At 34.6% G+C, this 13,846-nt stretch overlaps 1 protein-coding gene and 1 long non-coding RNA gene across 23 annotated transcripts in view; one reads left to right on the forward strand and one right to left on the reverse strand.

Annotated features, from left to right (window-relative positions):
- Positions 1-13,846, forward strand: part of RBFOX2 (RNA binding fox-1 homolog 2) — a 270,397-nt gene that overhangs the window by 234,399 nt on the left and 22,152 nt on the right. For all 17 annotated transcript variants that reach the window (XM_045552977.1, XM_045552982.1, XM_045552979.1 and 14 more), the window contains 4 exons: positions 6,798-6,890; positions 9,688-9,748; positions 13,222-13,275; positions 13,392-13,484. In XM_045552977.1, coding sequence (XP_045408933.1) covers positions 6,798-6,890; positions 9,688-9,748; positions 13,222-13,275; positions 13,392-13,484 — 301 coding nt within the window. The remainder of the gene's footprint in view (positions 1-6,797; positions 6,891-9,687; positions 9,749-13,221; positions 13,276-13,391; positions 13,485-13,846) is intronic.
- Positions 1-13,846, reverse strand: part of LOC123639315 — a 95,367-nt gene that overhangs the window by 55,721 nt on the left and 25,800 nt on the right. For 3 of the 6 annotated variants that reach the window (XR_006735680.1, XR_006735681.1, XR_006735682.1), the window contains 2 exons: positions 11,210-11,274; positions 8,806-8,989 (listed from right to left, as the gene is read on the reverse strand). This is a non-coding gene — a long non-coding RNA (uncharacterized LOC123639315). Of the gene's footprint in view, positions 1-3,817; positions 3,877-7,514; positions 8,667-8,805; positions 8,990-11,209; positions 11,275-13,846 lie in introns of those variants that run through there. The other 3 variants (XR_006735684.1, XR_006735683.1, XR_006735685.1) reach the window with 3 other exon arrangements.

Here is a 13,846-nt window from a genome sequence, read left to right on the forward strand (position 1 = left end):
ATCTAAAAAATTAATGAGTATATATAGCTTTATTAATTCTCCAAATTTCATGAGTAATGACAGATTATTAACACAAATAATAAGATAATGCCTAGGTAGAGTGGCCATATGTCCTGTTTATCCGGGATAGCCCCAATTTATTCCTGTTATCTTAGCATAATTATTAATAATATCCCTTTTCTCCCTCAGAGTGTCCCAGTTTGAACAATCAACTATGTTCTCCTTGTATAATAGATCCTTTAAGTAACAACTTAAAAAAGCCCTTTCAAAAGGAAACGTGGTACCCAATGAAAAGTAGAAAGGAAAAAAGCACACCTAGTTAATTAAAGAGAATATTCATTACTGATATTCTTGTGTATCCGTCTAGTCATTTTTCTCACACAGAATCTTAGAACCTGAAATAATGGTCACCTGGTTCAACCCCCAGTATTGTTGACCTTGCATTCTCTGCTAGAGATGTTTAATGACTAAGAACTCGTTGCTTTTCAAAAGTTTATTCCATTATTGAACTTCAGACTTTCCACCATCCCACTCAGTGTCACCCATAACAATTTTTATGATAATTATCACATTTATTACATAAAAGAATACACAGATTCTAACATTTATATTTTTATAGAGTTTTGTCAAAGTGCTTTTGATATAGCTGTCCCTTAAAGGGACATGTATTATAAATACTAAATATGTAGAAGATGTTCATCTCTTCAGACAGTGCCAATTATTAACTCCACTAAAGGACTACATAATAGAGCACAGCAACAATTACTGAGATTTCTAGCAAGTTTTTTTTGGTCTTTGTTTTTGATACATATTAGATGTACATATTTTGGGGGTATATGTGATAATTTGATATAGTCGCATAGTCAAATCAGGATAATTGGTATTCCATCACCTTAAATATTTATCTTTTCTTTATGCTAGGAACACTCAAATTATTCTAGCAAGTTTTTAATTAACGTGTTCTCGTTACTTTTCTCAGGTGGATTTCTGGAATAGTGGGGATCTGGGTTTAGGCTGAAGTTAGGGAAGATAAAAAAAAATCTCCATTCCTATTCCTCAGACACAAGTAATGTGCTGTAATTTCTTGCCTCTTACCCTGGCTTTTAACTTCATGCAAAGGGAAATTATTTATTTCCAAATATGGTCAAAATACTTTTTTTGAAGTTACATTAAGTAGGCGTTTGTGATTTTCAGTAAAACTTGATAGGTAATGCTGAAATGAAATGTTTTTTACTATACTTAAAACTGAATTAACAATGCATGTATTTCCAAAGGGTTTAGTTTATTTTTCTTTTGTTACCATTTTATGGGTTTTGGTTTTATTTTTCTTTTATTTGTTTTTTAATTTCTGTGTTCTGGCCATACCCAGGAGATCCGTCTGCTTTTGATTTCTCCCTTAAAAGTTACATGGTAAATTTTCTTTCTCATTCTTCTGAGATGGAAAAATTCAAAGATTATACAAATTAAAAAAATATTCTTACAGTACTCATCCTATTGCTTGTTATTTATCGCGGTCTGAGGCCAGACTAAAAAGGTGATAGTTACTTAGCTCCTGTATGTCCTTGATGATAAATGGATGTCAAGGCAGGTGAAGAAATTGCTGTCACACGTTGTAGAAGTTTTAACTACAACCATATACCTAATAAACATACCATTTTCTGATTTCCAAAAGTCAGCTAAGATAGCTGGTAAGCCACTAATGGTGTGTTTAAATCATTAACATAGGAGGACTTTGGGGACTGAGAACCTTAAATAGGAATGTAAAGCATAGAGACCTGCATTGTTCAGTACAGTGGCCACATTTAGCACTTGACATGTGGAGAGTCTAACCTGAGATGTACTCTAAGTGTAAAATATACACCACATTCCAGACTTAGCACAAAAAAGAATGTTAAGCATCTTACTAATAATGTTTTAATATGGATGCCATATTGAAATGATAATATGTTATATATATTGGGTTAAATAAAATACATAGTTAAAATTAATTTTACCTGTTTCTACTTTTTTAAATGTGATTATTAGAAAATTTAAGGTTTTTATATGTAGCTCGCGTTATATTTCTGTCTATATTGCTGGTGTAGATAAATGTGTCAGTATCATTTTTTTAAATTAAAAAGAAAAGCAGGCAGGTATGGAGGCTCACACCTGTAATCCTAGCACTTTGAGAGGCTGAGGCAGGAGGATTGCTTGAGGCCAGGAATTTGAGACCAGTTTGAGCAACATAGTGAGACTCCGTCTCTACAAAAAAAAAAAAAAAAAAAATAGAAAAATTACCTTGGCGTGGTGTTTTTTGCCTGTAGTTTCAGCTACCTGGGAGGCTTAGGCGGGAGGATTGCTTGACCCCAGGAGTTTGAGGTTGCACTGAGCTGTGATGATGCCACTGTACTACAGCCCAGGCAATAGAGCAAGACCTTGTCTTAAAAAAAGAAAGAAAGATAGAAAGAAATTTCCTTGAGTGGTATTAAGTGTTGAGCTTGGGCATATTTGGGAAATGTATCTTTTGCCCTTACAAGGGATAGGCAACTTGGCAGAGTTTAAAGAAACAATAATGATAAATCAAAAAAAGGTCTACTTTTTGTTTATCTGTTTTTATTAATAAGAATTTAGATAACAAAAATTCTCCATTCATCATACCTGAAGTATTTCCTCTTGTTAAGACTTTGAGATTAAATCTGTGAAATCTATTTTTTATAAATTATATAATCTATTTATTATATATTATACTGGTACAGCCTGGTTATTATGTTTCAGTGTTTGATACATTATATAATTGTTTTGAAGCTGTTCTAAGGAAAATGTGTTAGATTTAGACATAATTTTATTAACTTTTTTTTTAAAGCAAGAGATCAGAATGACCAAACTTAATGTCAATTAGATTTCTAAGAATGAAGGGACATTAAAACATGATATCATGTAAGCTGACTTTGCTACTGGTAACTTCTAAGCCTGGATGATCTCCAAATATCCTTAGCACAGTTTTTGGCACTTTTTTTCCTTTTTTCATTAAGGCCCTTTGATTCTAGGACTGGCACCTTTTCTAAAATGCTAAATTATATTGAAGAAATAGTGCATTAAGATTTTTTTAAAGCTTTGAGTTAATATTACTGAAACTGAATTGTAAATGTAATAGATAAGAAAACATGAAGTTTGGGTTGATGGAAAATCATGTTTAAAGTTTCAACATGAGAGAAAAGTACTTAAGAACAATACTTTTAAAATGGTGGTTATACCTCTTACTTTCTTAATCTCAGACTTTAGTTAGGAGAGTTATATGTTAATTCCCTATTGCTTCGGAGCAGATTACCACAAATTTGGTGGCTTAAAACCATATATTTATTATCTTATAGTTCTGGAGATCAGAAGTCTGAAATGGGTCTCATGAGGTTAAAATCAAGCTGTTATATTCCTTCAGGAGGCACTAAGGGATAATCTATTTCCTTACCTTTTCCAGCTTCTAGAGGCTGCCCGCATTTCTTGGACTGTAGCTCCCTTCTGTTTTCAAAGCCAGCAGTAGCTGGTCAAGTCTGTCTCAGGCTGCTTTACTTTGATTCTGACTCTCCTGCTTCTGCTTTTCACTTATAATCACAGTACAGTGGCCACTGTGGGCCACTGCATTACATTGGGCCCAACAGGATAATCCAGGATAATCTCCGTCTCAAGATTCATTAACCTAATCACATCTGCAAAATCCCTTTTGCCATGTAGGGTAATATATTCAGTGGTTCCAGCTTAGGACATGAACAACTTTGGGGGAAGCATTATTCTGCCTACCAAAAGTCTGTTTATATTCAAGGAAAGAAGGAAATTCTCTTACCTCTATGTTTCATATTAGAGGATCCCAAAGAATCAACAAGGCCTTCTTCCTCTATTACCCTAGGGAAATGTTATTTTATTTTTATATCTTTGGTATCTTGATTATCAGCACTTTCTTTAGTATGTAATAAACACCTTTTAAAATAAAACACTGTTAAAACATTTAAAAATAAAATTTTGTTCCAGAATATTAAAGTCATTATTGAGAAAATCTTACACAAACAGACATTAATGTTAAACTTTGTCATTTGCTGACTGTAAAATTTTAATGCTTATGATACCACCCTCCATTCATTTGGACACATTTATTATATCATTGATGATTCTCAACAGATTCCAGAAAGGAAGATGATAGAAGACATTTAGTAATTATATTTGAAAAAGAAAATTAGAAGGATTTTAGGACTAATGTAGTTTAATAAATAGAATACTGAGCTCAGATTTGCAGAGCTGAATTTCTGATTTTCTCACCATTAGCTGTATATTCTTGGGTACTTAACCTCAGTTTGACTTAGTTTGTTTACCTTCAAAGTGAAAGCAATATATCTATCCTTTCTACCTCATGGTTTTATTTAAGATGACAAGTATGTAAGTTTTAATATGGGCGTGTAGATATAGGTAGATAGTTGTAATGCTAAAATTAAAAACCTAGGTATTAGTCATTATGTAACTTAATAGTAATCAACTATTAATTTATAATTTATTAATTTAACCCAAGGCATAAAATTTTTGACTGTGAGAATCTGTTGGTATATAGCTGATCATGTTTCCCAAGTGTGTTATAAAAACTCATCACTATCTATGACCTTTTTCCAAAAGTTTAACTTCCCTATTGGAGAACTCTCCAGGATTGGAGAGCTGGCTGCTTGTCTTCAGTAGCTGCTAGTGTAGATGACGAGTGGTGCAACTGAATATTATTTTATACCTCAAGGTGTCAAAGTGGCTATCACATGTTGATATAAAAAATTTATGTGAAAATATGTTCCCATGTTAAGGAGAGTATTAACTAAAATTACCAATACTAGTATTCCATTTCAAGCAACACACATTTTAAAATTTCTGTCAGCTTAGCATTGTACTTTCTAGGATATTTGTGATACCCAGATTGTGGGTAGAGATAATCCACTAGAATCTTCCAAACACCACCCATCCACATAATCTTTTAGAATACTGAGTAATCAGATTTTTCAGAACAATGGCATTACTTTTATGAAATCTTTTTATTGAGCAATGCATACTATTTACCATCTCAGTTAAGAATATGTTTCTTATATAAAGGAGTAGTCATGTTATTAAGCAGCAAGACAGAACTTCAGTTAAAAATAAAGAGTTCTGGGTTATCCTACAATGAAATATTTGCAAAATGCTAGAGGGATGGGACTATGAAGCTATTGGAAAATGAGGACTTTACAGAAAATCCTAAGAATTGACCACTCTGCAGATATGAGTAGCTTGAGAAATGATTTTTAAAGTTATAGTTGCAGAGTAGAAAGATTAGGACAAAGCACCTGGAATAAAGCTGATGTGATGCTTTCTGAAATAATCTTGTAAATACATAGTAAATCTTGCTGATGTTAGTATGGTAGTATGTGAACAGAGGAATGAAGTTAGTTAACTCCATGGTCTCCTGATTTGTCTATTTAATGAATCAAAGCTCCATTCTATTTTTGTAGCATCCGCAAGAGACAAATAAATTAACCCTAACTTACTGTAGCAGTTATATTGCTGTTTTATGGTATTCTTTTTCTTTTGGATAGTATACTACTGATACCACTGATGTAGATCTCATTCCCATTGCCTATTGACTGTCCTTTTTTCTCTGTGTGGAAAATTACTAATACATTTAATAGCAGATATAAACATAAACAAATGTATAATTTAGGCAAATTTGGGTTAGCAATTTTCTGAAATTCAGCTGCATATTTTTACTGTAAGTACCATTCTGGTCATTTAAAATTGGCATTGAAAAGAAGTCATGATTGACTGACCACTGCTTAGTAATATTTTCATTTGCTTAGAACATGAGTGCTCGCCTCTTTCACACCCAGTACATACAAAATTGCACTTCAAGACTGTCTTGAATTATCCTGTTCCCAGTGCAATTAATAGTGATATAAGCAACAGGCACGGTGGGGCTAAACTTAGTAGACCTGGTAAAAGATCTCATGCCATGATTGAACCTGAATATCAGATTTCATGTAACAGTTACGGGGGAATAATAGATTTGGGATGTCAGAGAGTAAATTTAATTAAATCTTTTAAAATATTATGTAAAGGAACATGTACATTAAATTAACAGCATGAATTGAAAGAGAAAGGGAAGACATTAAAAATTGTTTGATTCTGGTGTTTTTTTTTTTTCTTTCTGAGTCAGAGTTTCATTTTGTTGCCCAGGCTAGAGTGCAGCAGTGTCATCACAGCTCACTGCAACCTCAAACTCCTAGGCTCAATCAGTTCTCCTGCCTCAGCCCCCTGAGTAGCTGGGACTACAGGCGCATGCCACTATGCCGCCTGGCTAATTTTTTCTATTTTTTGTAGATATGGGGTCTCGCTCTTGCTCAGGCTGGTCTCGAACTCCTGGCCTCAAGCAATCCTCCTGCCTTGGCCTCCTGGAGTGCTAGGATTACAGGCGTGAGCCACCATGCCCTGCCTGTTCAGATTCTTGATGGAATAGTTTGACCTGAGTAACTCTATACCTTAATTTTGGTCTGGCCTCACATGCTTTATGTTTTATTTTATTATTGTTATATTGCTGTTAATTAAATTATTATTATTATCATTATTACAGTTCTTTATTCTTTTGTTGGATTTAATTTCCCTTTACAAAATATGCATGGACCAAAAATATGACTTTGGAAGAGTATTGCTGAGTTGTTGCTGATGTCAGTTTCATACTGTGATATTTTTTCTCTGTTTATCAAGAGATCAGTATTTCAATATAACGATGTGCATGTTTTCCCCCCTTCTCCCGCTGCATGCAGGGATTCGGGTTCGTAACTTTCGAGAATAGTGCTGATGCAGACAGGGCCAGGGAGAAATTACACGGCACCGTGGTAGAGGGCCGTAAAATCGAGGTGCATGTCTTCAATAATTCAATTTCTGGTTTATATTTTTATTTCTCTTTTTTTTGTATTGCCTCACTTATTTCACATTTGGAACCTTGTCTTGTTTGTGTGTGTGCGTGCACATGTATGTGTGTTTGTATTTCTGTGTTCTTCACCTTGCACTAAAATGTATAAAAGTAACACTTTTATCTGCTTCCTCTTCCCCCATTTTTTTTTTTTGTTGTTTGGGGGTTTTAATTTTGATTTTTTTGTGTGTGTATGTATGTTTGTTTTTCATTTACATTTTTCCTCCAAAATATTCATCCTTCTGCTCTCTTGATTTTTTTCCTTTGCTTCAGTTTGCGAGACTCTGAATTCCTGTGATGAGGCCTAGGCAAAACTAACTTGAAAAATGTCTAAAAATCATCCAATTTATAACATTGTGTTCTGTAATGAATCAAGGGGCCAGCCAATATCCATTTTCTCTTGGGAGGCCAGTTCGCCTCTATGTGCACGTGATAAGCACGGAACAGAAGATTATAGAGGTTGTGGGGAGGGAGGAAAGAATCCAAAACTTGCATAGTTTTTTAAATATATCTAATACCAAGAATTTCGACAGTTAATTCTTAAATTTTTACAGATAAAATCCTCAAATAGAGGATTTGATGGCTGGCTGGCAAATGTACTGTAATTTTGATTAAGTTAGCTACCTGGTATTCACCAGCCCTTTTTGATAATGCACTGAGGGTTAACTGGCTCCTTTCCCCCTTTCCCAATTTTTAAAAGTATTAAATATAAAAGCCACCATTTTGAGTAAGATGTCTGCATATTTTGCTTTTTTTCCCCTCCTTTCCAATGGTTTAGCATTTAGGGCCCTTCACTTGACTCACTCTTTCCATGGTAACTATACACAATGCTGGCGATGGTGCCCGTTGGCGGTAAGTGAAACAAAAGCGCTAGAGAAGAAGCTTTTAAAAATGTAATTACAAAACAATTAAATAAGAAAGAAAAAGTCCATCTGCCATCTCACATTAACACTACAAAATGTGATTTGACTTGTTCCTCTTCCTTTTCCTTTCTCCCTTTTATTTTCAATGCTGTTGAGTAATGCCGCCTGGACTTTGGATGTACATATTGTTTTGTAGCAGTCTGAGCTGTTTGATTACTGACTTCATGGTGATTTTTTTCCCCTTGCACATCTTACTCAGAGTTACTGAACTCCAGTTTGGCTGGTATTATTAATGCACTTCCTGCCACTACTTCCTTTCCTCCTTTTCCTCTTTCCCAAACCTCTGTTTGTAGCTCTGTTTTTTCTTTGCCCTTGCTGCCTCTTTCCTGCCCGTTACACCCTTGCTGACTCTCTCTTTTCTTTTTCCCTACCTTATTGCTGTCTTTACTCAAATCCCTGCTCCTGTCCCTTTCCCTGTTCTTCCTTCCCCATCCTTTCAGTTCCATGCAGCTGTTGGTCTTTTGCTGACTGGTGGTTTCTGATTGGTTCTGGCCATTTTTCCTTTTAAGTGCTTGGTTGCATTCTGCTCCAGCAGCTGGTTTTAGCTCTTGCTTCATTCTAATCCTTATCTGTGAGAACCTGGCTCTTCACTTTTTCCCTTCTTTCCAAAATTGATTGTTTTTTCTTTCTTTTATTTGTGTGTGTGTGTGTTTTTTAACTGCATGCTCTCAGTCTCATCATTGTTGTATCCCATTCTTTCTTTTTAAATGTGAAATGTTTATATTATTTGGTGGGTCAAACTAGAGTAAATGGAGTTTCAGGCTCTTCCTTACGTAGAGAATTATCACTGTACTGACCTTAAAAGACATAGAAAATTTTTTTAGTCCCAGTGCTACCTAAGATTGGTTTTTTTTATAATACAAATTTATCACTATACAACTTTAGCACAATGTAAATTTGAAGAGGCAAAGTAAGACATTTATATTTTATAATTGTTTTTAAAATTGGCATGTTTTATGACCAGACAACATAGTATATAATCGAGTTCCAAGGTGAGGCTTTACCCTCCTCGTAAGAGCTGCAGTATCTTGGCTTCTAAGCTCCATCCCTCTTTTCCTCAGCAGCGCCATCTGTGTAACACCTCCTGCTCTAGCACTGAGAATGCTTACCTTATGCAGTTCTGTAATGAGGATGGAGAGTACCATTAAACAAAATAAACACTTTATTTTCTCAATTCTTATAAGCACCTATTTTAAAGGCCTTCTGAGAACTTTATTTCTAAGTATACCGGCTAGCCTAAAAAATTCAGAATGGTCCTGAAGACTGTCAACATGGGAATCTTAAGTTCTTATATTTGTTACTCACCTTAGACAGTAATGTTTTAGACAGATATATCAAAAATGCTGAACATGAGGACAGATGAAGTTAATAGACTTATTTTATCACTTTCCTATAAATCTATTTCATGACCTATGTAGTAACCCTCTGTTTTATTAATGAACTTCAAAATTTATTTGCTAATATAGTTGTTTCCTGTTTACTTTTTTTCCACATTTTCCTTAGTGCAGAGACTTCTCTGTTTAAAAGATCTCCAAAGAACTTGCAAATGGATTTTTTTTGAAGTACTGGGTAGTAAAGTAGCCCTAATTTTCTATTTTGAGACCAAGAAACTGCATTTTACTCTTGTTAGCCTAATTTAATAAGCACTTTAATTCAAATACTATGTATTAATATTTTATATTGCTGTATTAATTATTTAGATCAATGCTCTCAGAAATTTACATTTTAAACTAAGTACTGTGTTATTAGATAAGCAAACCCATGTTCCCTAATGTGCTCTACTTTTTCCCTGCCCTTCTTTCTACTTACTACTTTTAGGTGAATAATGCTACAGCACGAGTAATGACCAATAAGAAGATGGTCACACCATATGCAAATGGTAAGAAATTACAAATCATCTTTAGAAGAATGTCATTTATTCTCATGTAAATATATGAACTTTTTATAAACTTGTAAGAATTTCTCTTTATTTCAGTCTTAAAACAGTTTAATTTACATTGAAGTAGGCTCTTTACCTAAAAGAATATTTTATCTTTAAAAATTAATTTTTCCTTTAGAATTAAGCTAAGTTTTTTAGTTATTAAAGTGTTATGTTCTAAGTAAGGTTTATCTTTAACACAGTACAAACATGCTATTTAAGGTTGCCTGTTAACCCAGATGAGATCCCACTTGAGCACCCTCTTTTGCCACTGCTGTAGTTCTTTGTAATGTGTTAGATTTGTCCATAATATTCCTGAATGCCGATCAACTCTCACTTTTACTACTGATTCCTACTCCTCCAAGCATGGAAGGAATAAATGGGAGAATAAGTATGTTTTAATCACTTTTATAATTCTGGACCCCTTGCTGTCCTTAGAAGGCCTAGAGGTAACTACCATGGGTGTGTGTATATGTATGTATAATTTTCTGTTCGATGATTACATATTATCTTGTTAAATTTTAAAAATGTTTCTTATTGAGAAGGAGATTTTCTATGAATAATTTGTCTTAACAAAAACAAAACTTTTATATCAGTTTCAAATTTAATCTAGACTCATGTTCTGTAAATGAGATGGAGTATAATTTTAATCTGTAGTCCAGCAGTAGTTTTGCAGACTGTATTCTACAGAGCCAGCTTGGGAAAGAAAAAAGAGGAAACCAGTTGAGTTGAATCCTGAGATCTCTGGTTCCACTTTAGCCTGAGCAACTCCTCATTCACTGTTCTGTATTTTAGAGGTCTGCATAAGATTTTTATCTATAGTAAAAGGAGGAGTTTCTGCTGCTTTTTAAGTAAGTTTGAAACCACTGTGCTAGCATATGGCTATATGTGCTGTAATGTCTTAAGTAGAAATATATTAGTATTGAGTACATCTCATAAAGCCTTTAATATTTAGCCCAGCTTTTCACATAGATGATACAAATTTGTCAGCATAATTTGTGTTTTCCCCACTCATTTTATCACTGGTGTAATCATGTGGTACCACTGCTTCCCACTTTGCCTCTTGTTGTCTATTTTCATTGCTGTTACAAAAACACATTTCCGCAATTTCAATAAAAACCTGATGTAAACAAGATAGAAAGGAGAGGCAAAGAATGGCAAATTCCTTTAGATCCAAGGAAAATGATGTGACAGAAAGAGCCTCTGACTAGAATTCAGAAGACAAAAATTCTACTCTAAATTTAACTCTTCATTTTATTCTGTGACAGTGGACCAGTTTCTTAACCTGTCTTGTTCTATTTTCATGTCTATAAATTGGAGAACACAGAATTTTAGCACTAGAAGGTTCTTTAGAAATCATCAAAGGTCAACCCTCTCAGCTTATTATTTACGAAAGGAAGCCCAGAGAAGTACAGTACTTACCCAAAGCTGCAGATGTGGTGCCTGTCTTACTTTCCTCTTTGGGTTTTATGAAGGTCAAATGATGTCTGTGAAAATACATTGTAAATTCTACAAAACCAAACATATTCAAAGTATTGCAAAGAACATATCAAGGTGCATCCATTGTTTGGATTTAAAGGGAGTGCTCAGGAAATAGTGCCTTTGGTAGGTAAGAAAAAGGTCATTCATTTAAAAAATATTATTCTAAATTAATATTTAAGCCTAATATTCAAGAAACCTGCTGTTGCTGTGTTAAGAGTCCTAAGAAGAGTATGTTGGGTACCTTCTGGTGAATCTTAGTCAGCATTTTCATTTATGTTGGTTGGAATCACTTAATTTTTGCAGAAACATCATACATTATTTGTGCAATTTGCAGACATTTGACATTGCAGAATGTTTATGCTCTTACAACTCAAGTAGGATTTGAACCAAGATTTTGCCAAAATTTTATGTAGAATGGTGAACAGACATCACCATCACAAGCACATAAAATGATGAATGAGAGATTGGAGTGAATCCCCAGAATAAATGGAATTTTCTCTTGAATAATGTCTTCACTTATGGCCATTTAAATCTGGTAATTTCAATAGAATTGGCCTTTTCTTCTTTCCGTTCATATATTTATAGAGTAGCTGTAACAAAATGCTAGGAACTTAAGATTATATAAAAGAAATCAACAAAAGAGCAAATCTTTCAGAATAATAATAGGGTATGTTTGCTTATTATGTAATAAATTTAATAAATACTGGTTAAAGTTTTCATATGGAATTCTCATTCACTGTCAATGGGTAGTAATATACTTTTCTTTTTTAAAAAAATACTTGTCATATTCCTATAAATATAAAAAAGGCAAAGAAGAAATAAATTTAACATTAAGCAGTGTTGTTTGGAAACTCTTAAATTTATGAATGCTTAAGCCAGTGTTCTATAGGCGTCTAATGTCCATTAGCTAAAAAGTTTGATTAACTTAAATGTGTTCATTACATATCGAAACCTCAGAAGACATGCACTGAGGTCGGGAAGATACCTTGAATTTTATTATTGCATGTCTTTCCTTTTTTACTTGGTGAACCCCAATGAAATCTCAATGGTAAATCCCAATGAAAGGGAATTTTAGTTTACCCAGAATACCAGTGTGGTATAATTGAATATGGAGTCAAAGACCCAGGCCACATAAGAATTCAGTCAAAAGATACCTTTATTAAAACAACTAGAGGAGGCTGGGCATGGTGGCTCATGCCTGCAATCCTAGCACTTAGGGAGGCCGAGGTGGGAGGATCACTTGAGGCCAGGACTTTGAGACCAGTCTGAGCAACATGGCAAGGCCCTAACTCTACAAAAAATAGAAAAATTAGCTGAACATAGTGGCATGTGCTGTAGTCCCACCTACTCAGGAGGCTGAGGCAGAGGATCACTTGAGCCCAGGAGTTTGAGGTTGCAGTGAGCTGTGATGATGCCACTGCACTCTAGCCTGGGTGACTAAGACCTTATCTCAGGAAAAAAAAAACAAAGCCAACTAGAGTAGTAAACAGGGTTAAGATGATATATAAGAAAATATATCATAGTGTGGTACAGAATGACATATATTCTGCCTTCTTTCCTTTTTCTAAACTAAGAATAGGTCATCTGGGGTAGTTCTGTGAGAGCACTAAACCAAACCGCAGGATTTATTTATATTTCTTTTTTCTCCCATCATTCCCTCTCTTTCTCCCTCCTTCCCAAATTCTTTCTCTTTCTCTGTCTCCCCCAACCCCTACCTCACTACTCCTGCCTGCCCTATCCCCCAGCCCCTCGTTATCCCTTTACTGTACTAATCCTGCCTAAAGACAATGCTATTATTATCCTCTCATATAAACCCCAAACTGGCATTCTAAAGAGAAGTTGATAATAAGCAAAAATAGACCCAGAGATGTCTGAAGCCAGCTTGACGTGCATTGATCACTCCTTTTCTTCACATAGTCTTAAATGCTCACTGTTCTGTTTTTCCATTTCAGGTTGGAAATTAAGCCCAGTAGTTGGAGCTGTATATGGTCCTGAGTTATATGCAGGTAGTATTTAAGTTAATGTTTCCATTGGTGCTAACTGTAACAGCATCTGTTGTTTTTCAATTTGCTATTCCTTTGTAATCTTTTTGCATTTTTAAATTTTTTTGAAATGCAATCAGCATCCAGCTTTCAAGCAGATGTGTCCCTAGGCAATGATGCGGCAGTACCCCTATCTGGAAGAGGGGGTATCAACACTTACATTCCTCTAATCAGTAAGTAGCCTATGTTGGCCTGGCATGGATTTTGACTATTGTGAGTGAGCAGTGATGTGCTAGGGTGTTTTTTCCCCGTAGTATAATATGCAACTGAAAAGGAAACATTCTCAAAAGGAATAGTAAATACTATCTCAATGCCCTGTCCTGCTTAAACTGTGCTAGAATTTTCTTGACCATGTATTAAGATTGCCATAAAACAAAAATAGTTGGAAAAGGTAGAGGGGGTAAAGAGCGTATAAAGAATATTTTAGTCTGTACTTGATAATAAAGAAAACAAAAAAAGCAACTATGTGTTAAGTATATTATACACATCCTCTGCAGGTCAGCCTTAGGCACTCCAGGAGAGTATCGCTTAAAAG

The sequence above is a fragment of the Lemur catta genome, chromosome 6 (genome assembly GCF_020740605.2).
Source record: "Lemur catta isolate mLemCat1 chromosome 6, mLemCat1.pri, whole genome shotgun sequence".
In the NCBI taxonomy this organism is placed as follows: Eukaryota; Metazoa; Chordata; class Mammalia; order Primates; family Lemuridae; genus Lemur; species Lemur catta.